At 37.3% G+C, this 26,747-nt stretch overlaps 1 protein-coding gene across 2 annotated transcripts in view; it reads left to right on the top strand.

The window, feature by feature from the left end:
• The window catches only part of KCNQ1 (potassium voltage-gated channel subfamily Q member 1), a 330,886-nt gene that overhangs the window by 195,824 nt on the left and 108,315 nt on the right, over positions 1 to 26,747 (top strand). For both annotated transcript variants that reach the window (XM_066320893.1, XM_066320892.1), the window contains one exon: positions 25,198 to 25,273. In XM_066320893.1, the coding sequence (XP_066176990.1) occupies positions 25,198 to 25,273 (76 nt within the window). The remainder of the gene's footprint in view (positions 1 to 25,197; positions 25,274 to 26,747) is intronic.

Genomic DNA, 26,747 nt, shown 5'->3' with positions numbered 1-26,747 from the left:
AGTGACAAAAGCCCAATTTATTAACACTCCATGATGTGGAAACAATGAAAAGGGCATTAATTACTTTACTAGTACTGATTTTGCACCGTTGCCCAAAGTAATTGGTTTATTGACCTCTCTTTAATCCTGAATAGTTCAAAAAATTGATTTCAATGGCAAAAATTAAGTTCTGTGCAGGAATCAGTTCCATGAAGGAGATACTCAAAAATATTACAGAGTGAAAAAAATCTTTTATAAATAATATATGCATATAATAGATTCAGAGTGAAGAATTGTAACTATTTACAAAAATGAATACGTAGAAAACAGTAAATTACAGACAAACACGGGTGTTTTCAAAGTGATGCATATACTGCCTTGTAGAAGTCAGGAGAAGTGGAGGGGAGCTTTTAAAGAAACTGAAAATAAGAAACTTCCTTTTAGGAATAAATTGTTCGGAGTGTGTACTTAGAGATACTTGAAATTAAACTGAAACTCGAAAAGTGTACTAAATATGTCTTCTTATAGCCACTTTTCTTAAAAAAATGTTTATCTGACACAGATTGAAATCTAAAGCCTGCATATGCAGTTGTTGGATGAAGAGAATATTACAGATATACAGCTAGGTGTGTTTGAAGCAATGTGTCATTTATACTCAGGGTCATATAGAGAAGAATCGTTTAGCAATTTGACTGGACAAGTTTTTAAAACTTGTTAAAAGTTGTTTTTGACTTTCCATTTTTAAAACTGATTTTACCATAGAATCTTATTTTTTTCTTTGCTTTGATCATAAATTAACAAGAATGAGGAATTTAATGATTATATCTTTGGGGTATCAGTCTTGATATGCACCCAAAAGACTGAGAGCAAACAAGTAATTTTGACTTCTGTTAGGTTTGGTGTACAATAAGAACAAAAAAGTTCATGGTTAACAGCTGCAATTGGGTGAAACCTCTATGGAAGTCAATGTAATTACAGTAGACAAGTGGTCAAAATCTGTTAGTATGTCCAAGTTGGATGGCACAGGATACAATGCAGTGTGTACTGCTGGTGTATGCAAAGTTCTAGTTTGATCAGTAAAATTCAGTACACTGTCACTTGCAGCTATACAGAAGACCAGCAACTATTGAAGCAGCAATATTCCTTCTTTGAATGTTCTTATTTCTGGAATATCTTGCAGTCAAATAAGGACGCTCTATTCAGGCTGTTTTACACTTGTTTCCTCCAAGAAATGAACTATATAACCAAACCTTCATCTAGTAAGTCTATTCATGTGCTCAAATAACTTAGAACCATAGAGTCATCATTTTGACTTGGCACAAGTAGCAGTCAGTTGTCATTGAATCATAAAATAGTGCGGGTTGGAAGGGACCTATAAAGGTCACCTAGTCCAATCTGCCTGCCATGGACAAGGACACCTTCTACCTGACCAGGTTGCTCAGAGCTCCATCCAACCTGTCCTTGAATATTTCCGAGAATGAGGCATCCTCAACTTCTCTGGGCAGCCGGTACCAGTGCCTCACCACCCTCATAGTGAAGAATTGTCTTTCTCTGCTCCTTCCTTTCTGGCCCTGTTTTTACCTTCATTAGGAGACTCCTGCCTTCAGGCATCAGTTTACATTTTCTGACTTATAGTACTCATATAAAACATACAGTGATGTAACTTTATCATGAGAAATATGAGTGGTCCTTACTCCTGTCAAGGTTTATAATGTTCAGTTGGTTAGGCAATTTGCCTATATTTAGTGTTTAGTCTGTAAGGGTTCAAAATGGTTAAGTTAAAAGGTGCGATCAACTAGACTGTAAAATCTATAATGTTCCTAGGTTTTGAGAACCCTCTCATTTATATGACCCTCTTATACAATATTATATAAAATGAATACTAACATCTCATTTTACCTCTAGAGAAGAATATCAGAAGGTACTTAGTGCATCAGGTCTCTTGGGGTGGATTTGCTGACCAGGATCCTGTCTGTACTACTTGGGTATATTAATGAGATATTCGGTTATAAGTCTGTAGTGCATAAAGCATATAATCTTGTAATGGGAGAAAATTAAGTCTACTTACATACTTTGAAAGTTGCAAGTGAAAAAATGGTTTTTTCCGCATTATTAAAGGAGATAGTAGGAGAAACTGCCTGTTTGTATTTGCTTGCAGTTTTAGTACTTAAGTTGTTTAAGTATTATATTGACATTTAACATTCAGCTGAAACTGTGACCAGTTCTTCACTTCTTTGTGTGGGGAAAAAAAGAGTTAAAACTGTTCTAAAGTAGATTTTTTGGATAGGTGAATTTTGGTCTTTGTGATGGTAGCTGTTATTTCCATATGCCTTTTCTTAGGCCTATGCGTTTAGAAAAGAAAAGTGCTTAGAAAAGTAAGAGTCAATTTAGTTTTCTATTCAAGCAGAACACTTGGATAAACTATTTAGCTCTGATTTTCATTTATCCTTTTATAAAGGATGGAGAGGACTTCAGGCAGGAATGCTGGTATTCTGTTACAGAGTAGCTTAGTAACCTAAATTTTCCTAGTGAGTATTCCTGCAGAAACATTCACATGCTGAATTTTATTGTCTAGAGGAGGTAAGCTACTCTTAAGCAGTATTAAAAACAAAGAAGTGATTTCAGGTTGGTGGGTATTTTGGAGTGGAGTAGAGTGTGAGTAAGTGTTAGATGGAATTTCTGCCACTGTGTGAGGGATGCAGTGAATTCAGTGAACTTAGTATGCCTAACTCTTCAAACTGGCCCTGCAGCATCAGAGCATGACTGATGTTCCTACATTCTGATATATTCCTCCTTGAGATCCCTGGTGAAAGCACCACATAAATGTTTTTTTGGGTATTTGTTGGGGTTTTTTGTTGTTGCTTTTTTACATTTAGCCCAGCTGGTTCTTGGAGGCAGCCTCTTCTGTGCAGAATTTTTCAGAGCATAATAAAGCTTTCATTCATAGGGAGGGAATCTGATGTTTACTTTCTTTGGCAGAACTCAGTAGTCACTCACCAGTAAATTTAAAGTAAAAGCAGACGTGTGCAGATATTGAAGTGCCTCTGTACCCACTGTGCCGGGGGAAGTTGGCCATATCACGGGCAAAGGTGGTTGGATTCACTTTGGACTGAGTTGCTCAGAAGTGAATGTCCCTCCAGTGCAGTGCTGACAAGGGATCTATGTGATGCTAATCCAGTTTGCAAGGTGACAGGCGCTTTTACCAAACTTGCTCACAGGCACCCCTGCACCCACTGCTGGACAAAGAAGCTGAGGCCAAAATACACGCAGAAACTGGCCTCATTTTCCTTTAAAATGTGTTCCAGACAAACAAAAGGAGGACAAAGAAAGAATTAATTAAGTAAGAGGTAGAAATTTTGTTCTCATTTTGTGCAGAAGGAATAGGGCTTTGTGCTTTTTTTAAAATGTTGTGAATCAGCACCTGTTTCCAAAAATTTCAGCTTCAAATCAGATAACTAAGTCGATAGAAACACTTCCTGGCCAAAGGGATATTTGAAATCTCAAACTTCACAGATCTCAGTATCTAAGTAAACCCCAGAATTTGGGTTTTTCGGTATAAATTCAAAGGATAATCTGATCTTCTTTAGTTCACATTTAGGATTGTTTACCATTTGGAAACTTGAGGTAAGAAATATGTAAGAAATGTAAATGTAAGAAAATACAGATCTCACTGTCCCAGGAGAAATCCCTCTCTCTCACACACACACATTCTTCCACATTTTGTCTTTTCTGGCTCAGGAAACCAGCATCTCCCAGGTGAACTGATTTCTACTCCATGCCTTGTGGGAATACTGATATCCTTCTGCTGTCCTGTCCTGTAACATGCCACAGTAATTTGGACCAAAATAATATAATACTGTTATACTAATATATTAGTACATCACAGCACATTGCCACTTTACACTGAAGCACTAGTTCATAGCATCTTTTAAAGAGATTCAAAGGCTCAACAAAGAGAAGAATTTTCTCTCCGTTAATGAGTTCAGTGGTAGCTAAGCTTGTTACGAAGACTTTTAGATGATTTTGTAAATAGTAAGGCTTTAAAAGGAAAATGTCTACAAAGCTGTTCTAGATTCCATCCAACAAAGAGACTGTATCATTCGTTTCAAAATGTTAATGTTTTTTGTTTCTTCGACTTCATTTTGGTCAAGCAATCCCATATAAGTCATCTCAGTGCAGCCATTATTTATAGCTAATAATCTCCTTTAGCTGCCAAACCGAAACTAGATCTCCTTCACTCTTGAGCTGAAAGCACTTTTCTTCCTACAATGTGCTGGAAATGTGCCAATTTACCAGTTCCATTAACTTAATGAGGTCTGACAGCCTGCAGCAAATTTTCTCATAATCTCTCTTAGATTTAAATTTGGTGCTGCACAAACAACTGAGTATGACCAAGTAGTTGCTTTTTAACTCTATGTATTCTAAACAAAATTCTTTATTCAGCTTAAATGCAAAGTAAGCTGGAGTCTTTCTTTTTTTGGTGGGCATTTTTTTATTCATGCAGCAATGATTATATTTGCTTATAAACCTTTCAATCTAAACAGTAATTTGAGTGTTGTATTTGTGTTGATCTGTTAAACATCAGTATTAAAACTTCAAGTGTGAGTGATTCCAAGTGTAGTGCTGTTGGTTGTGAGAGAAGGATGGTATTTATTTATTTTTATAATACACCTGAATAGTTATATGAGCTGTGAGGTTATGTCATGATTTTCACAGACTAATAAATAATCACTCTTATAAGGTCAACAGTAGTTTTAATGCAAGGTTAATCCTTAGCTTCTGTTTCCTAATACTTCCAATGATTACTGTTCACTGAAGGCTGTAATATGTTACAAAATCCACAAGAAACAGAATTGCTTGGCAAATTAAATGGGACAAAAGTATGGTCTTGCTTTCTCTTGCTTGAATTCCACCTTCCTAGCAGTGGCAGCCATATGCTGAAGGCAAAGCTGAAAATATGGTTAATTACTTATTGCAAGAATAATGAGATTTGTGTTTTCTAACTACATCAGGTTGCTCTAAATCTGGTAAACAACTTCAACAGCATGGCATTGCAATAGGAAATTGCTACATTATACTGTAAAAGTGAGCTTGCAACAAAGCTTTGATCTGCATTTGGAATGGTCAGGGCTCTTTCACTTCTCTGTATTAATGCTTGCACTGTACCATTGTTTCTCACACCAGCATTTCCCAAGAAGCTGAAAATTTTGTTTTGAAGTGCTTTGGAAATTACAAGACCTCAGCATTGGGGTACGAAGTATGTCGGGGAAACACTAAATTTGAAAAGTACCTTAAGTAAAAATATGTCATCTTGGGCTGCCTCTTCATCTGGAGGGTCTCCTTCCATGGGCTTTGTGTGTTTGGTATTTTGTCACTGTATTTGTAAGTATTAAATCCACTCTGTAAATAGTATCAGGCAGAAAGTTTGTACTTCAGCCTAAGTCACAGTCTTTTGGTTAACATCGAATTCTGCAAAATTAATGTGTTAGTCCTCTGTTTAATATCTTTTTTTCCTGAAACAGTCTTTTGGTGATCTGTTTCTGGTTTATGAGAAGGAAAAAATCTCTGGCCTCATCCCTGCAGAATATTTCCAGGATGTTTTACCCTGTGTGAGGTATTGCCCACTGCACTCAGTGGAAGTGTCCATATACTTGAAGCAGTGTGGAATTGTAACTGCCAGCTCTTTTTAGTTAAATTAGAATACTTTCTGTTTCTGACTCCTGGAGAGACTCATTCTCATTTAAGCATCAAGTTTTCATGGAAGTGAAAGTGTGGGAACTTTGAACAACTGTTCCTATTTAGGTAACAAAGGAGTCCAAATAAGTTGAAGTTAAAAATTCAATGTACATGTACAATATTATATTACTAACATCTTACTCTTCCTACTGGGAGACATTGTTTAATACTGAGAGGAGGGAAGTCACCTGGATGTGCTTTTCTTTATATATCTGATTCCAACACACTGACAGGATGACCATCTACAAAAGATTTGAATTTTATGTTGCTCGAGCCTTCCCAGAATTTTCCCCCCCCCCCACTCTCCAGCAAGATCTTTCTTGAAGCCTTGAGTGTACTTGGTTAACCTTAAAGTCAAAGTTTTAAACACTACTGTATATTTTGTTGCTGTTGTGACGTCTTGTGCTTACTCAAGCAAGTGCCTTGCACTGTCTAGGGAAAAGGGTATTTTGGAGGTGTGGAGGGAGATGGAGGGGCTTTGTGCCCTGCTGAATCATTGAACACTCTTGGAGCAAGGCTGGATGTTTCTTGCTGAACATCTATTTCTGAAAATGTTCTGTCAAACTTCTCATATTAGCTTAATGCAAGTTGTTTGAAGTGCTTGGAGATAAGGTGAAATATTAAAGGAAGGAAAACTTTTTTCAAGTCACAAACTCTTGAGACAGGCAAGTAATGTTAAGTCTTTCTGGACATCTACATAGCAAAAACATGTAACCAGTGTTTATTGCCATCTATATATCAGGCAATTGCACTTTGGACTAATGAACTTAGGCTGTACCATTAATTTTTTTTTAACATGAGTGAGCCTGGTAAAGCTGGGTTCCTGCCAATGACCCTGCTTTTATTAAAACAGTCATTTTTAGAAAACACATTTGTTTTTCCACATAATAGCAATTTAAAAGGGAATCTGTATAATTGGAAAGCTTAGTTAGGAAGACTACATTAAATACAAAAACTGAGACACAGAAATGAAACATGAAAAAGATTGTTAATATTTAGCAGCTGTAGTGAGATCTCTCTAAACCCTCTTCTGTTTTAATATAGTTTTTGTATTGTTCTTGTCACTGTTCTAGAAATGGTCACACAAATGTTGCCATTCATAGGCAGACCCTTGTTTGTGCTTGTGCCTTTATAAGCAGAGATAAACAAATATTTTGATGTCTGCATATATGATTATAAATTGAGAAATAACCTGGCTTATGTTTATGCATATACAGTATTTGCCTTGCACTTTAATTCATTGTGCTTCTAGGAAATGCTGAGCTTGAAACATGTTCATTCACCAGTATAAGCCTCCCTTATTTTTTTCCTCATGTTCTTGTTCTTGATTGGTGCTTCTGAAAAAAAAAAAAAATGGAATATGTTCAAACAATTTCATGGGACTCTGAATTTTTAGCTTTGCCACAGCCTTCCTGTGCACCCTTGGAAAAATGGTTTACTACACTGTGTTTTGATGGGGGTCTGGAAAAGTGTGGTCTTGAGAAGCAAGAAAGTATTCAATTATATTTTCTCGAGTGAGATGGCTCCATAATAAATCTACCAAACTAGCCTGGCACAGCAACTTCTGCTGAACCCGAATTTGTAAGCACTTTTTAATGGGATGAAGTTGTCCTCACCAGTGGATCAGTAAGAAACTCCACTTTGACTTTTTAGAGACAACCTCAGCAGATGTTCAGGCAGCTGTCCAGATGTCTAAAGATAATAGAAGAAATTCTAACCCAATGACATCAATAGCAAAACATCTATTGACTTAAGCAGGCCAAGATTTTACCCTGTCAGATATGTGCTAACCTTTGTGAAAGGACAGCTCTCCACAAATGGATAAAGATGAGAAACAATTTTAGGGCATGTGCTTTTGTATTATGTTGTCTCTGCCTTTTATGTTCTCTTCAAGAACTGGTGTGAATGCATATTTGAACATTTACCTTTAGTAAATATGTGAGAGAAACACACGTCTGAGAAAGACAAAGCTAAAATGGCATTTCCTTGACATTCTCTTGGTTGTTTTTCACTGACAGGTAATTATACATGTGATACTTCCAGAATATTGACTTAAGCGCTGTCAATGCCAACATCTATGTTGTAATTTTTCCTGTTTCAAGATAGATACCACTATGTTGGATATCTTCCCTCTGCTTCCAAGAACTATTCAATCTTCTCTAAACACATCTTTTAAATAAAAAAAAAAAAAGACCATTGTAAATTGTTTTAAGTGTTGAGAGAAGAGAGAGCAAGTTCTTGTTGAATTCAGAAACAAAAAAAAAAAAAAAAAAGAGTAATTTCAGGTCAAAAGTTCTCATGTTCAGTCCTCCTTGCCAATTATCCACTTAGGTGAGGGTACATTACAAAAACTAAACAATGATATGTTATTATATAATCCGCATGTTTTTATTTAAGGCTGTCTTAGTAACCAAGTAACACACGAGTAACACACAATAGGGCAGATTTTTTATTCCATTGGATTCATACCAGTTATCTTGGCTCCCTCACGAAAATTCTCTGAATTGCCACTGACTTGAAGAGGGTTCTTGGACTTCTGGCCTTTGAGCCTTCAAGTTATGTTCAGATCTGCATGTTTTAAAGTGGAAAAGCATCTCGAAGCTTATATATTGTGTATCAAATCCTTGCAAAAACCAACAAACTTGGAAGGGGCCTGACCTAATTTAGGGGATACAGTATTTCCTTCATTTTGTATTCAATTTCTTTTTCTTCCAACCAATTACTCTTAATATTCTTCTCACCTTAAAGAGAACTAACTCTATGGTTCAGTCAAAGCATTCCAATAATAAGCAAGCAAATATATATTTATTCATATATACACACAGGCAGAAATTAAAGCTATTTTGTTCAATTGAAACAGTGAAAATTGTTCCATTGCTACTGATAAGTCATTTCGTGTTGCGCTGATTAATGTGAAGTAAAGTAAGATTCCATTTTCTATCTAGAAGTTCATACAAAATTCAAATTCAAAATAATAAAAACCTGTGTTTTTGAAACCAGATAGGGGTTTTTAGCCTTGCAAGGAGTCAGTAAGGTAAAGGAATGTCCTGGTATAGTTTGTATAGCTTAAATTGTGATGCAGCCATAACTGTAAGAAATACTTACAATTGCATTTGAAGATAAACGTTATAGTGCTTTACTTTAATAATTTTGAGTATCAGAATAAAAACAAACTTTGGGACTAGCACTTTGTGTTGTCTGTAGCCAGTTAGCACTTTAATTTTATTGGATTATTAATCTTAAACTGCAAGAGATGTTCAGAAATTCTGCAGTTGCTGTTCACTAAAATACATTGGAACTGCATTCACTTCAGCTCAGATTCAGGAAACCATTCTGATGTGAAAAATCATTTAGAATTTTATTTGGCCTTAATTTTAGACCTGACTGCAAACAAATAATTGTTCTAATAGCTTGGCATCAATGTCTCTCTGGAAGACACCTACAGGTATCAGATACAGGTAGCTGATAAAACATTTCAGGGCCTTACATATCTCCAGGGAAAAAAAGGAACTGAGTGGAAAAAAAATAATCAAAAATTCAATTTAATCGCATAATTATACAAATAAAAATCATTTTTATGTGTTGTTACTTTATTTTGTCTGGTTTGTGCATATATACACACAGACCACACATGTAAATACTGTTCAAAAGAGGACCATATTTAAACTTAAAAAATAGAAAGTATTTTTAGGTGTATTTAGACTTGCATTTAAACATAGGCAGAAGGCATCTGGTTACAGCACAAGTGAGACAAATTTGATAATCTGTTCTGGAGAGCAATGTCGTCTTAGTCATCTCAATAAAATAGCAGTGGATAAACATTCAGAGAATTGAGCAAAAATTGCCTCATGTGGAGCCTTTCAGACCCATCCAAATCTCTTGGGTTTTCAAACCATGTCTTCAAAGTCTTGAGGGAAAAGATTTTGAGCTGATTTTTGTTTGTTTTTTTTCCTGCTTCCAATTCAGACTGGAAATTCTACAAAAGTGTTCCTTATTGTGGCATTTTATTGTTGATGCTTTATGTCTTGACTGGCAAACAGAAATAGTCAGTGCAAAGAAAATATATTTAAGCCTTTTTAAATGTAAAATTCCAAGAGTTTTCCAAAGACCATACCATTTGTCTCTGGTTTGGTCTGAGATTAAGGGAAATTATTTTTGTTTCCATTAAAGACCAGACTTTTATCAGTATAAGGCAACTCTGAGATAGATGAGTAATTGGTAGGGTTTGCCTGCGTGTTGTTAGTTATCTGTTTATATCTTTAGGAATTTATTTAGTGTTTAAAAAAACCCAGTACTACCAAGAAGTGGTAGAGGCTGAAATTCTCAGTTATGTGCAAAAAGCTCGTTCACCTTGTGCGTTAAGCTGCGCTGTTCTTAGGAGATGTGACTTTTCATAGGCCGTAACTTTTCATGGGCCTCTCACCAGCATTGCTACAGAGATAAATCGCCCATGGGGTGAGCTGCAGTCACAGCTCCAGAACTGCTCCCCAACAGACATCAGCCCTGGTTTGAAAAAAGTCCTCAGTGAGCCCCTGACCCCTGAAAGACACAGCAGAGTCTCTGTGTTGTGCACGGTCATCAGGAGTTTGCTGCCCACAAGGAGCTGGCCGTGCCTGGCTCAGCATTTTTGCATAAAGCAGCAAACAAACACAGATTTTTAAGAGCTTCCCATTACAGCACTCCAGGATGGAGTCTCTCTGGCTGTAGTCACTCAAACTTGTTTGTGATTTGTCTGGGCTTGGTTGAATTTCAAGCAGTTTATCAGCTTGGTTTTCCTTGTATTCTGACCAGACTCCTCTTTCATTTAAAACATGATCAATCAATCATTTAGGCTGGAAAGGACCATTAAATTCATAAAGTTCAACCATTAACCCAATACTGCGAGTCCACTGTCAATGGTAAAAAAATAGCCTATCAATAATAAGAAAATAATAACAAGCTATGAGTAATTAATGCATTTTATATTTGCGTGTGGAAAAGTTGTAACTTTTGTCCAGTTCTTGCACAAAGCAAAACATCTGTAAACTGCTGACATTACAATTCAAAATCAGACTATAAATACCACCAAACTTCAAGTTTTTTCCTGATCCAAATACCTTATACACAAAATCCTCAAAAAAAGGCATATCTTTATAAGCCAAGATACTCTAAGAACCTGCAAAGAAAGAGAAAATATACAACTGTATTAATTATTTGATTATCTCATTAAGCAACAACTTTCCACAGGCTCAGACACTTCAAGGCCAAAAAGGGACCTGCAGGCCAATAAATAACAGGTTGCCACTACTTGTAACATATTTTAATGTGACATTTACTCTTATAATCTGGCATTTGCTTACTACAGGATATTTAATAGGATTTTAAAGTGGAGTTCAAGACACATGATTTGTTTATCAGCAAATTCCAAGAAAATTATTATTAACTCAAAAGTGCTGGGCGAAAAGACAACTTTAATTTTCTTCTAATTGATGTTCTTTCCTCTGTATTCTAAAAACCATGCAAAAATTGAGTAATAACATTATTTAGGGGAAAAGAAAGAGGGGAGGAGGGAGAATATCACCTGCACTTTTGAATGTGGAAAAGCCTTGATAATTGCCTGTTTGCACAAATACCTGTGGTGTTGTTCAGGCTCTTGTTAAGGTCTCAGTAGATTGACCTGGTGAGAGCATGCTTTCATAAACTGGATGGAGCGGAAAATAATATTAATAAAAAGGACATGTGAGAGGGAAGAAAAAATACAGCCCCGGAGCCTGGTTTAGCTGAAACCACACCATCCACAGACAGAATACCCTTGGCTGGTTTCCTCATACCATCCTAGCCAGGGAGGAAAGCATCATTAAACCCAAACAAAAAGCTCTTCCAGGGGCATGATAAGGCTATGCCTGCTATTTTGATATTGTTTCAAAGCTCAAAACTGTTTTTCAGTCCCCAAAGAGCACAGAGCTTAATGATGAAGACTGAAATTAAAGACCTGAACAATGTGAACTCTGAAGTCAACCCTTTGCTCTTGATATGAGGGTGGCATTGTGCGTTATTACCTTCAGTGCTGATAAAGACTCCGTGAAGCTCTAAACCACAAATGAACCTAGTTTTGTTTCAGTGTTCCTGCATATGCTTAGCCTGCTCTCCTCTTTGCTTTTGGACTATGAAGAACTCATAGATATAAAAGCAAGGTTTAAAAGCAGCTGGTAGAAAAGTACTGCTGATTTTCAGTGCACTTTCCCATTTCACACTTCCCCACTTTCTCAGAAGATTTTCAGTGAAGCATCACTGGGGTGTCTTTTAATAATCTCCTCACCTTACTTATCACTTTAAAATGCCTTCTTAATTTCAGTATTTTCAAAATCAAAAATTTCCCCTTTTTTCCCTTGTTTGCACTTTGCAGTCATGGGCATATATTGTATGTTAATTACTGTGTATGTTAGCTTATATAAATAGATATTTTAATGAAATAATCAGTCAGAAATGGAATAATTTATGGCCTTGTGCTGCAGTGTATCTGCGAAGTGCTTGCTAGGAAGGGCTGACTAGGTTTGGTAAGTCCTTTTTTTTTCCAAAACAATTCTGGTCTTGCAAAAGTTTGACCAAACAAAGTTTTGCTTGGTTTTAGGGCATCTGTATTGTTTGTTTAGCACAGAAAGTGTGGTTGCAAAGCCAATAGCTAAAACAAAAGCCTAATTTTACTATGTTCCTCTTCAGCATTTGTGCTCCTCAAGATATGAGGATTATATTCTATGAATTGTGTTCAATTGTCTAGAAAAAGATGTGGAACCAGAGTAAGGAGAAGCAGGAAAAGGTTCTGCTGCAGAATTGGTTGGTAAAAGGCAAGAAGAAAGGAAATGTGGAAAGATATTTGCCTGATCATTAAGTGGTGGCACACAGAGTGAAGACAGCTCTGAGATTTGATGGCTGAAGTCACAGTAAGCTATGAAGGGCTGTGAAAAATGGGGACAAATAACTTTTGATTGATACAAGAAAGAGGAGAGCCCCAGGACAGATCCCGAGGCATAAAGTAGAAAAATCTGAGTGTAGGAAAGACAGAAGAGAAGAGAGAGGCCGAGAGTTTATGTGAAGGAAGGTGGGTAGGGAAGAGAGCTGGCTCACAGGGATATGGAGAGAAAGAAGAAGAGGAGAACCTGATGCAATGCTCTTCTAAGTAAGGATTGTCTAATTAAATCAGTGGATTCTGATTTGAATCACCTGAGGGTTTGGGTACCTGATTCTACCTCTTTTACACTTGAGAATGTGCATCTATTTTACAAACAAAAAGGGAAATTCTAGTATCTCTAGAATAAATAAAGCCCACCTAAAACTTGCCAGTATCAAGGCCCTTCTGTTCCTTACAGAGTGTAACTGAGCTGATGCTCAACCCTTACTCAGGAATTATTGCTTTGCAAAAATGTGTGTTGCAAGGCTGTAAAGTTACAAAGTAATCTGATATTTCTAACAAAGTATTCAGCTGTTAATCGTTCTGTACACATCATCACATATTTACCCAATGAAATAAGAATACTAAGAAAAGTATTTTTTTATGTGTAACAGAAATTAAATTGAAATATACAGCTGGGCTTGTTAACAGTTTCTTAATTAAGAGGGGAAAAATAATTAAAACACATTCTGCTTTCCATATGTAACTTACCAGAGGATAATTCTAGTAAAAAAAACACATTGTTGAGTTGTGCTTGTGTTTTGAAGCCACAGAAAGAAATGGAGTTCACATACCAGAGTAGTCAGTCCCAGCCAGTTTCTGTCTCCAGCATATCAGCTCATAAAATTCCCTGCCTTTTTGCAGTAGTAATAACACAGTGTATTCTAGTTACTATTAGGTTGAACAAGAGAAAATGGATGTTTTAGGTCAGATTTTTCCATACAAAAGACATGAACTTAATGAATGAGTGTGAATCTAGAATCCTCCACAATATATAATATACATTTGCTGTCTTAAATGTCTTCCTGTATGTACAAATTTTCTGAGTTTCTACTGATCCCTTGGTATGCCAAGCCAATGTGTAGGTTCAGGGCTGCATTCTCCCTTTGACTTCATGCACCTTAGTCCTGCACCCACTGTGCCAAGATGGGGATTTTCATGCAACTTTTTACATTTAGGCAGGAACTTTTGCCGTAGAGGTGCTTTATAGAAGGGTTTATCCATCTATTTGGCATGCACAATTCAGTAAATGTGATGCAGTCCCTATTTTTAGTGGCTTTCAAGGTGCAAAGTGCCTCTTCCTTCTTACTCACAGAATTTGTGCATGTGGAATAGGTCAGGTTATCACAGTAGTTTAGATAGTCCCATGAGGTTTTTCAGAACTGTGTATCCATCCCCACCTAGTTAGATGGTCTGATGCACGTATTTGGAAATTCCAGTGGTGTTTGAATACCAATATCGTCATGGGTTCACAAGAGACAAAGATGATGTCTGGATCTCAGCATCTGTAGGAATGAAGTGAAGCATTGGGTGGTCTACTTGAACTTGAACTGTAGCTTGAAAAAGCTTTAGTGATAAAAGGATGAAGGTGGAGCTATTGATGGTCTAATCTTAAGTCTTCCACAAAGTATATATTTGTGAAAAATCAGTCTTTGGTTTGAAATTATTTGAAAATAGAAGATATGACTCTTGTGGTTATGGAGATCTGCTAACACACCATTTGACATACCAAATGTTGGTCATAAGACAGAATTGGGTTAGTAGCATAATTTTTTGGTCTTGCACTCTGTTTCCCCCAAATCTTTTTTTGCAACTACAGTTACATAAAAGAGCTTTAGCGAGATTTTTCAGAAGTGCTCAGATTTTTTTCAGGTTGTCCCTCTGATTATTGTAGCACAAAATTCTAGCCATGACTGTATTTTTTGGATGCTCCACAACATGCCCAGTGACTAAGGTTAAATTCTTTTTCATGATGCATTTTTCTACTGTTCTCAGGTAGCTATTTCTTCACTTGAAAAATATTCAGGTGCCCATCATTGCCGCTTCAGACATATTTTTCCATCAGTTGCAACCTTTTCAGTGAAGTCCAGAGGCACCCTAGCTTTTCATCAGGAGACATGGACAAAAATACCACTTCACTGAACTGCAGCCAATAAAGGGACAGAGCTTAAATTACCACAGGCAAATACTGTGTCTGCAGATGAGTGATCTTGCAGTAAGCTTAAAATTATTTTTCTTCTTCTTCTGTCAACTGTCCTGGGATAGTTGGTTTAGAGTTTTCTCTCAAACGTTACACTGGGTAGAGATTTAACGTAGAGATACCATCATACTTCATTTCAATCTGGGCCCATTTCTGGTTTTAATCACACCATTGTGTTACGTATGTGAGTGAATTTCTGGAAGTACTGCAGCTCTGACTATGGCAAGGTATACACTAATGCATCTTGACAATGCTGATATTCCAGTCCGTTCCTTTACACTGTGTTTTTTTTATTCAAAATTTAAAAAAAAAAAAATCAAGAAAGATGCTGTGTCTTAGGATTGGGCTCTGCTGGGTTTTGGTTTTTTGTCCAGTGAGCTAAACTGATATAGAAATTATTTGGGATCTTAAGGAACAATAAATAAACAACATGCCATCTTAATGCTCTTACATATTTTTGAAGAGAAATTATTACTAATATGTAAGTATTAGTTCTCCTATTGCCTGATTAAGGAGTTTATAACATTATAGTGAGATGACAGGCTGCTAGTTACTTCATTCCCAGTGAAATATAGCCTGATATTCAAAACCAGAGGCCTGTGTTTGCCAGGTGTTGCTCTACAGGAGAGATCCTAATCTCAGTAAGATAAACTGCTTAAATAAAAGTTGATGAAAGAACAGTCCAAAGACTGGATTATGCTCTAACAGTTTTACAGTGCTTTGCTTTAGCACAATTCTGTGCTTGTGTCCTTAGGGAAGTCTAAACTATTCAGTGTTTACAGAATTGTATTAATCTTGATTTTTGCCAAGTTCATTTCTGTTCAGTATTTGTATATTCATTTTTTTATTTTGTACTGGGAAGGAATTATGGGGAAAGGGTTAAGAGTGTGCTTGCTCTTCATCTGTTTTAAATCCATAAATGTGAGCCCCTGTGCTGTTTCTAGGTTTCAGATTACACTCTGTGATTTATAGGGAAAGGCTGTTCTCCACAAGTTGAAATCCCATGTGTTTCCCCACCATTGTAAAATAACAAATCCTGGAGAATGCTTCCAGTTGCAAAAATTGCAGTTTTGGACTACATTTGTAACTGCCTTTTTTCCCTGAAGTGATGGCTTTGACAAGGGAAGCGAAGCCTCCTCGTCCTAATGCCATCTTTCACCGTTTGCCGCGCTTTTCACTGCAGCTTGCACAAACCACAGCAACGCCCTCACGTTTGCAGTCTTCTCTCAGTTTATTTTTGGAGGCTACACCCACTAAAAAGTGCAGCTGTGAGAACACACTTGTATCGCTGTGCATGAGTAACATCCAGAGTCCCTACAGAAATGGCAGGCCGGGAGCCAAGGTGACCTAACAGTCCATCAGCTCCCAGTCCCTGCCATTATCCCATGGGGAAAACATGAGCAGAGTTTGGCTTCGTGTTTTTCAGTGGATTCCTGTGGGAATGGTGGAGGGTTAGGATGCAGTTTGATTTCAAAATTCAGTGCTTAGAAAGAGCTTCACAGCAGCAACTTCCATGTTCTCCTTTTCATTACTGAGGAGCAGGAGAATTTGCCAATCACCTCACAACTGTAAGAAAAAAGCACATGGGAAGCATTAGGACTTCTGAAATAGTGTCATCACTGATTTTGGTAATTATTTAAATATTGCTATTCACATCGATGGCCTTCTCCTTTCAGGTTTTTTTCCTGCTGTAATTCCTGTCTCTTCAACAGGAGACCTGCTTCTTTTTTTTTCAGTCACAACCATGCAGTGACGTTTGTGTGTGTTGAACAGCTGAGATACTCTCTCAACTTTACCTTGGTAGAATAGTTGAATTTGTGAAGACGTGTAAGTGACTCTAACCTCTTGCCTGCGATTGGTTTTACAAATAAGAGACAATGTTTGACATCTATTCACCATTATTGAAAATACGCATATCACTGAGATGTGGGAAAAAAGTGGAGGAGGTTCTGACTAAAGTCATTGTGTGAGCTTTAAATAACACAATATTGCTTTGACCTTTCATGGATCCCTATGAACTGCATCAGTAGCTGACCCAGTGAAAGCTTATTTCTTTTGTCACAAAACAAAAGGTTAAATAGGATGGCAGCAGTAGTACCACAAGATGTGTCCTAATTAAGATGTGAGATATAGCATATGTTAAATTACCATATGTTGTGTAGAATAGAAGCAAATATTTGAGAATAGAAACAAATCGTTGAGAAATCTCAATGGGTTACATCATTTTGATGCTTTTGCATCTCATATTCAGCATTAGATATTTTTGTGTACAAGCTGTATCTGAAGTGCATTCTGAGCAATGCAATTTAAGCCGAACAGAAAAGTCACACTCAGCCTTGAGTCTTCAGGGGCCTTGTAGTTCCCTACAATGAGCACAGCAAAAAGCTACTGTGTAGTGTGAGCAGCTCCTCGAGCATAATGAAGTAGTGTAACATCAGCCAGTTAAATATTCAAAGGTTATTGTAAGTTTAATAGGCAAACAATAGAGAGGCAAGTAGCCAGAGGAAATATGGTTATTTCTTCCTAGTGCCTCTGAGTGTAGCCCTGCATTTCTTTGTATAATTCAGAGCTATAAATGAAAAGCTCTACAAAGAAATATTATTTTTAATCTGAAAAGATGGCTTTTAACCAGAGGAGGCAAAATAATAATGCCCATGGCTTCCTGTGTGCACTGAACAAAAACCTCTGTTGTATTCTGAATTCAGCTTCTTTAGAAAAGGGGTTTAATGTGTCAGATTGTGTCTGTAAGAGTGCTGTACATTATTATTTACTTATCTCTGATCTCATTTGTGTCTCGCTACTTTCAAATTGCTTGGCCCTGAAACCGTGTGAAAAAGCAACAGCCTTCTAACTCAGTAGAGTTAGAGCTGAATAAGGGTTCTCTGTGATTTGATATGGACATCAATATCAATTGGTATTTGATAATGACATCACCAAAGCTGCAAAACAATAATTGCTTCTGACAAAAGAGGAACTGGCTTGTGTATTTTTCCTGCTTTTTTATGTGGCTTTTTGGTCCCATCCAAAGATAATTTTGTCTTCCTATTTTTTTCCTATGTTCTTTGTGCAGCTCTTCATGTCCTAGTAACTGGCGTAAGTTAAAATGGAATTGTGAAAATGCATAGTAAAGACAATTTAGGATGCACAAGACATTTCTTGCTATTGCCTGATTTCCATGCAAACTATCCTCATAAGGGTGTGTTCATCACTCTGGGCAGACCACAGAAGAAATATGTTGCTACGTCTGTTTGCCCCAGAATGCCATTAGTTCTGAAAACCTACACCTGATCTTCATTCTTACTTCAGCAATTTGTCTTGGTTCTAGACATACAGTATGTTGGACCACTTCCTCCAAGGAAAATTGGACAAATTTGAGTGTGATGCTCCAAAATCCTATGCTGCTTAACTATTCTGGACCTTCTTAGGTCTAGTTGGAAAGTATTTTTGTTTGTTTTTGTTTAAAACATCAACATCCCCCCCCAAAGGAGAAGTTATTTCTTAAACTTGTACTTCTTTGTATTTCTGTTAAAAATCTGCAAGCAAAATCAAGCTAAGTCAGACTATCTGTAGAGGAAAGAGTTTTGCTCTAACTACATGAAAGGATTTCTCAGTTAAACACATGATTTTAGAGAAGGGAGACATGAAAGCTGCTGTAGAATAGAATACAAATCCATTAAAAGATGACTGTGGTTTTAAAATTACATATTTTAAATAAAAAAAAGACCAGCCACATATAGTTGGGAAATTACATGATGGGGGAAGAAGAGTACAAATGTTAATTTAACTTAAGCTAATTCCCTGTGGGCTAATGTTCACAATTAGTAAATAATCAAATTGTTTACTGGCTGAAGGGTTCACCAAAACCTAGATTTGACATTACTCCTGCAGAGCAGTTTTTATTTTAGAATCACTGATACTCACGGAAGTCAGCCCCTGCATTCCCCTAGGCTGGGAACAGAAATTACATTGTAAGACATGCATTTATGTAAAAAAAACCTTCTATTTTTGATATTAAACCCTTGAAACATACTGTTCTATAGAAATTATTCATCAAATGTCTTCATAGAAATAACTAGGTATTGTTGTTGAATTATTCAGTGCTTAGATGAACAAATCCATTTGATGAAACCTTACCCATTCATAGCTAATTTACAAGCATGAACAGGATTTCAGCAGGTGTAAATCTTTCATAAACAGATTGTTTGCCAGTAATTACTAAAATTCCTTTGAATTCTGAGACCAAAGAAATTTTTCAAATCTATCTTACCTTCTATTGATTCTTCTTGTTCTATGTGTATCTACTATTTCTGTAGTTCTATTGAATTTCAACCTGTGAATATGCCAGTGGTGAGAACCATGGAGGGATAGATGAATTTCAGATTTGATTTGTCTCACCACTAGTTTCTAACTTTACTTACACTGAAAATATTATGGGAGCATTTAGTAAATTCCAGTACCTGAAGAGAGCCTACAGGAAAGATGTAGAGACTGTTTACAAGGGCAAGTAATGACACAACAAGGGCAAATGGCTGCAAACTAAGAGAGTGGGTTTAGATGAGGCATCAGGAAGAAATTCTTTTCTGTGAGGGTGGTGAGGCACTGACTGGAACAGGTTGCCCAGGGAAGATGTGGATGCTCCATCCCTGGAACTGTTCAAAGCCAGGTTTGAAGGAGCTCTGAGCAGCCTGGTTCAGAGGAAGGTGTCCCTGTCCACAGCAGGGGGCGTGTAATGACATGATCTTTAAGGTCCCTTCCAACCCAAACCATTCTGTGATTCTGTGCAAACCAAGCCCATTTAATAAACTTCAGATTTCTAACTGGTTTTGCTCTTCAAATGTCATCATACTTTTCCAACACTTCTGGGTAGCTTTTACTGGTTTGTCCTTAAGATAGTTTTTGCAAATCATTTTTGGGCCAGGCTATGTGTAGAGAGCGCCCACTAAACTGATCATAATGATGGCAAATAACAGTGGCTAAACTAGCAAAAAATGAAAGGAGAAACTGGGTAGTCAACAATATTGGAAATAATCAGTGATTCTGATTTTATCCCTGGGTATCATGATCAAGTATTTCCTCTTTCAGAATACACAGCAATGCAACCTAATCTCTTCCACCTTTCAGCACCTAAACTGTAGCTCAGTGCAGAGGGATTCTCATTAACTGGGAATAGGCAGGGAATGACAGAATAAGCTTGGGCCACAAATTCTATACCTAAAGTACCTGGAGAACTAAGGACAGAAGATTTCATTAGATTTAAATGCACTAATGAAATGGCTTAATGTAGTTACCCTGAATCTCATCCACCAGATTCTGTGACAAGGAATGTTTTTCAGTGCCTTAATGGAAAAAAAGACTTCAGTTCACATGCACAACATATGATTAAAAACTGATGCATTAACGATAAAACTCAAATCTAAATAATGATTACTGCCAAAACCTTCGGGCCGACCAACTTCAATCTTCTTTCTTAATACTTTACTGTGTCCCAAGTCAGAAACTTAAGATGACTGCAGAGAATTGAAATGTTTTAAAAGCTGAGCCCGACTTCAAATCAGTGTTAGGTTTACTGAGAAATGGGCATTTTGCAAAAGATATTATAAATCTGTGCCTCTGAAAACTGAGTTTTCATTCCTGTTAAACTCATTCTGAATAGACAGTGTTGACCTTTTAGCTCCGATAATATCAGGGTCCATGTGCATTGGGAGGTCTGTGCCAGACATTGCAGTCCTGATAATGAAATGTTCTGCACATGAACAAAAAGACAAGTGTTACACATAGGAAATTAGCACCACCTTTCCTCTGCCCTGTTGCTTTAATATTTCTCTTAACACTAAACCAATATGTAGAACACCTTCCTGAGATGAAAAGGGGAACAAACTTCTAAAGGAATTACTAAGGGTTTGATGTAGTGTTTAGCAGCTTTGTAAGGACAATATTTTTTTCTAATTAATAATTGCTTTTCTTTTCTGATTCTTTATCAAAATAACTTTATGTCAAAATTGGGATTAATCTTAAAAAGCTTAATTTAAAAAAAAGTTTTTATTTTTGAATCGTAGAGCAGCTGAATCATGCACCTGCTTTGTTTCTTTTTCATAAAGCCACAAAGTTTTTGCAATTAAAAAGTTTTAGCTTTTGTCCCAGAGTATTCTTCTGGGGTGTCCCTGCATGTCCCCTGGCAGGAAGAAGGCAGGTGGGTGCTGACTGAACTGTGACATTCACTGTGGCTGTCAGTGAGTGTGGGACTGGGGAATGAGCCACAGCTTTGGAAACCTACTGAGGTTTTGGCTGATTGTGTTGGGGAAAATGAACAATGTGTAGTCAAATATACGAAAGTCTGAATTGCAACAGTTCATTTAATAATGTATAGCAACTTTCCACCCAAATGGGAATGTTGGTTGAGTTACATAAAGTTATTTCATCATGCTTGTTTTACAATTTAAGTGAAATTCCAATTCAGATTTCTGATGGACTGATGAAGAGATTGGGTTTCCTCCAAGTGAAGAAATTTCACTTGGAAGAAACCAATTTGGAAGGTTGTAGGTAAGGAAAAACTAAGGATTTCTGGTCATTTAATTCTGCCAGGCCTTCTTTTGATTTGGGTGCTCAATCCATTGTATTTTGTTGCCAGGGGTTTTTGTCCTCGTTTCTTATGCTTTGAATAGTGCCTGCATCCACAACAAGTTGTTTTTCAGTGCACATATAAAGCAGACCTAGTTTATACCTGCAAATAATGTAGGTTTGTATGAGTCTGTTGGCCCTATTACAACTAGGATGGTCTTCTGTTGTTGAATCATTATATCCTTCTTCATCCTTCTGGATTCCTAAGGGTTATTACAATGTTGTAGATTCCTTGGTGGCTTCAGGACCTAATTCTGTGAGTTTAAGTCCATGAGAAATGTCACATAATGGTGCTGTAGTCAAGGTGATCTTGATGTCATGTTCATATTGAGAAAGAAAATTACTCATATCCAGTGAAAGCTATTGGCAGTCTTTCTTCAGAAGGGTGCAGGGTGAAGAAGTTGTCCAGTAACAGAAATAAGGACCTTTAGCTTAATTTTAAAGGCTTTCTGTGTGTATTAGTTTTTAAGGTAACTTGCTGCTGGTTATTAGAATCAGTCCAACAGTGTTTGGCAAGTTCCTTCAGATGTCAGTTATGATATGAATGGGTATGGTGACAGTGAGGCTCAAAGCCTGATGAATGCTCAGGAGAGGAAAATAGCTTTGATGCCAAAAGGGCAAAAGGTCTGCTGACCCTGTTGCTAATGCACTTATCCAACAAGCTTTCCCCCAGAGTCAGGCAAAACTAAACATCTGAAAATGAGGGATTGCAGTTGCAGGGGAGTGTAGCTCACACAGCTCCACTGCAGCAGAAAGGCTCTGGAGGACCCCATCAGTCCCTGAAAATCCCTTCCACGCTGTCATCAGAGACTCACTGTGCACAGCAGAGCCTCTCCAGAGGGTGTCTCTCCCCAGCTGTGGGGATGGACACACCAGGAAGGTGAGGTGCTGTGCTCTAGCAGGTGAGGTCATTTCCAGCCAGACTACTGAAAAAAATTAAATATTCACAGAAGTGAGGGCAGTAATGCATTGAGTGCCTATCTCACATGTGAGCGTGCTCCATGTGCCCAGAGGCTGCAGACAGCCCCTCTGTAACCAAAATTCAGAGATGTCACAAGTGGCTGAACAAACAAATATCACCAGTTAATGGTTAAGCTCTCAATTTACTAAAGTGTTTGCTACTAGTTTGCCAAAGAGATCAAACAACCATGAATCATAACCTTGGCTACTAATTAAATCCTTTATTCCCTTCTCTCATCGCAGAAGCATTTAATCTTGGGGAATCAGGACATCCTGTTGTTCAGAATTACATTTTACAACATGAGCAGAAACAAGCTTACTGTAAGGCTTCCTACTGGAGCTGGAAATGGGAAGGATTAAAATGAGAATATTAACTTTCCCTCCTGGCATGGTAGCTCATGTTAGCACTGACAAATGATTGATGGGGAATAGCTGCATTGGAAAATCATTTTGGTCATGTAGCTTTGTTATTTCACGGAATGGCAAATACCATTTTTATTATCATCCTGCCTTGCTTATAGATGGGACTGGTCCTCTAGATGGAGAGTGAGGGATTTGGTGTGTTGTACTGGTGACTGGCTGTCCCAAAGAAAAATGTTTTACTCAGAAATAATGGACTGTGAAGAACACCCCAGAGGAAATGAGGCATAAACCAAAACACTACAAGCAGTTTTATGGCAATTCAAATGTGTATCTATTTGTCAAAAGATGTTTTTGTGTGCTTTTATATATAGGATGTATAGCTGCATGATATCATACCTTTGATATTTACTAGAAAATTAAACAGTTTTTACCTTTTTGGCTCCCATCTCTGTAAAGGAGAACTTAAAAGCCCAAACACTTTATTTCTTTACGTTTGGGGAAAGTCATCCAAGTCCTTAGCAGCAGAATGATGCAGCACAGGCTCACAGAAGAGGGGTACCCTGAACTAGCATTAGGCTAACTCTGTCCACTGGGAACTGATCCAAACACACAACGATTCCAGTCAGGAGTAGCAAATTTCCATTTTTGTAACTCGAACCATGATGTTGAATTCAGATCTGTGGGAGCAGGGGCCTGGAAACAGTGTCTCTGAGACACCTCAGGAAGGTGTTAAGAGGGAAAAAGCTTCCTATGCAGATCCAACTGCAGGTTTGGTGTGTAATTATTAAGGTACAGATGATTTATATAAATACACTTGGGGGTAACCATCTGTAGACCTGCGGTGAAAAGTTGTATGTTATTGGATTGAAAAGCAATGAATTTTATGCTATTTCTGGAGAAAATAATCTTTTCTGTCATTGCTAAATCTGAACAATTTCTGTAACAGAAAGAACCCACCTGAGAGGCAATAGCTAAAAGTAGAAAATTATGGCTTTTTTTGGTTCTACTTTTTGCTTTGCTACTGTTTTTTTACTGTTTCCTACTAAAAAGTGAGTTTTCAGAAAGGGGAACACCCCAGTAACGCCTCTTCAGAGGACAGATATCCACCATTTGCACATGCAGAACTTTTATTTGCTGGGAGAGATCGATCCTGAGGAAACACCTGAATACTCACTAGGATTCTAGATTATATTTAGCTGAAGAGGCTTGGGTGGTACCATGATATAACATACTAGAGACCCAAAATTTCACAAACTTTTACAGAGTTTACATATGACTTCTCCATCCCTTAGTGAGTATGAATGCTGCCATGTTCAGTACAGACAGAAAGCACTGCAAGGTGACATGTCAGTATTCCAGTCTATCAGTATTACTAATAATGAGTTGATAAAGATAAAACATGTGGAACACCTAACTGCTTTTACAGCTGCTCCCCAAAGACATCACTAGAAGGCTCTTTGGGATGAGAGTTAGAAACACTAGATGTTCATGCAGTTAAAATAGAAATAAAGATGGTGCTGTAATGTCATTCAGGTGAATCTTGAATAATTGAATGAGCAGTCTGAATATTTGGCTTAATGTCTGATACTATCTTTTAATGTTAAGAAAAATGCGTCTTTTTTGCAAGCTTTGAAAAATTTGAAATAACTTTGTTTTAAGGCACTGTTTGAAAAATAATGTCAGATTCTACGAAAATCTGTCATTTAAAAGCACAATGAGCAAATTATTTTCTTTTTTATTCTATTGTCAGATCATATGTATATGCACAAAGAGGGGCATATATTTTTTAAAGACCTGTCAGATAATTTTGTCATTATATTAAGTTACTGTTCAGTTTGGGGATGAATGTGTATGTAGATGTTATATCCAGCAACCACAAATTTATTTGGATAGTTTAGCAGTCAACAAATCAAAAATCTTTCAAGTGTTTTTTAATTTAAATAATTCTTGTGGAAAAAAACATGTAAGTGAAGAAACATGTTGTGAAGAAATTGTGGGGTGAACACCTCAAAAAACCCAAACAAACCAAAAGAATCCTAAAAACTGGAGTGACTGTATAAAAGCTGTTCATGGCTGGGTATGCAGGAACTTGAGAGTTTGGGGTTTTTTTGTGGAAATGAAACTGGGAGGGATGCATGGAGATCTGCTTAGACACAGAAGGAGATTATGTGAACACATCTTTTAGCTGTGAAATGGGTGCAAACCTAGCATGGGTCAGATAAAATCTGGATTTTCAAAACCTTCTTGAAAGGCGAGGAAGGTCAACAGAGCGCTGTGTTGTGCTGCCAGGCTGGATCACAGCTGCTTACACTGCACATGGACATGCTGGTGAAGGACTTTCTGCAGCCTGCTGTATTTACTGTCTGGATGGAGATGCTCCTTCCTCCCCTCACCCTCCTCTCTTTTCCCACAGGCTGCGGGAACACCACCGCGCTGCCATCAAGGTGATCCGGAGGATGCAGTATTTTGTGGCAAAAAAAAAGTTCCAGGTGAGTTGTGAATAGAAAAGCTCTTTTTCTAAATAAACCCTTTTATTCTCCTGATCCATTGTCTCTTTTAGAAACTTAAGAGAGAGACTGACACAATTCATTTCAGTAATGGTGATCTACACCCACTATTCTCTCCCTCCTTCAATAGGGTGGTTGTTTCACAGCAGGTTAGTCAACTATGGATGCACTGGAAACAGGCTAAACTCCTGAAATGCAGCCTGAATTAAAATGTTATTTTCTGCTAATGGACTTGACCCTTAGCCCTCTGTTATCGCTGTCTCTTTCTGGCAGTGCAAACATACTCGTATGTCTCCATTAATTCTGAGCTGTGTGCTGCTTTCATGCCGAGTCAGTAGGATTAGAGATTAAAATACTACCTCAGCCTTGTTTCTGTCCCTTACTCAATGATAATGAAGTCCTGATAAGAAACCAAGGTGGAAATCTGTTAGTGTATTGGAAGGTTTCTCATTTCTTTCTCCTTTCTCCTCTCTGCATAGTAAGAGACCTCCTTCCCAGTTAGTGAGATACTGATTCTCTTCTCCTCTGGCCTTCACTGATACATTTCCCATGTGCCACTCCACTTGCTGTGGTCTTGTGATGTCATAACCATTTAACAGTAGCTAATTAACCTTGTTTCCTGGTCTGAATAAAAAATTCTGACTGCAAACTTTCTAAAACTAAATTTCATTAGTCCAGTAAAAACACATGTCAGCAGCCTTCAGCTTGATTTATGCCAGGTGAATGTATATATAGGCAATAACTATATTACCTTACTTAAAATTAATTAATAAAGGATACTCTCCAGAGAACAGGCTTCACAACTGAAAATGCAAAGGATGAGAGGGGCTTAACTGCCTACATCCATTTTCATACGTGACCTAGCTAAAACTGCTTCCAATAAACCAGAAAGCTATCTCATCTAGACCCTCCAAAAAGGGAGTGTCTTTTCTCCCTCAAATTTGAAGGCTAAAAAATTTAAGATGAAAAAGATTATGATGATGCTGATGATGATGACAATGATGATGACTAACAGTCCATTATATCTGTAGGGCAAAGTTTGCTGCTACTACCAACCCACAATTCTGATTTCCTTGTAAAATTCAGAAGCACTGCCTGAATTCTTTAGCAAATCTCTACTTTGAATATTTTCATTTTTACTACAATTCTTGAGCTGATTTATGGCTAAGGTTGCTTGAGCTTGTCAGAAAATTGCTTTAGTTATGTGAAATGTATTCAGATCATCACCGTTATGGCTGAAATGTCCTCTGTCCAGAGTTTTCTTGAAGAGAATGCTTTCAAAAAGTTTCTGCTAGCACATTTCACCTTTTATTATCAGTATTAGACTAAAATTAAGAAATGTACAGTGTCTCAACTACTTGAAGGTAATACTTATAGTCATTTTGTTGAGAAGTTTTTTTAGCACTTGCTGGTCAGCACTTGAAATTTGGCAAGGGATGTGACCCATTCCAGTGGC

This window comes from Sylvia atricapilla, chromosome 6 (genome assembly GCF_009819655.1).
Source record: "Sylvia atricapilla isolate bSylAtr1 chromosome 6, bSylAtr1.pri, whole genome shotgun sequence".
NCBI lineage: Eukaryota > Metazoa > Chordata > Aves > Passeriformes > Sylviidae > Sylvia > Sylvia atricapilla.
This window is presented reverse-complemented; position numbering and strand designations above follow the sequence as displayed.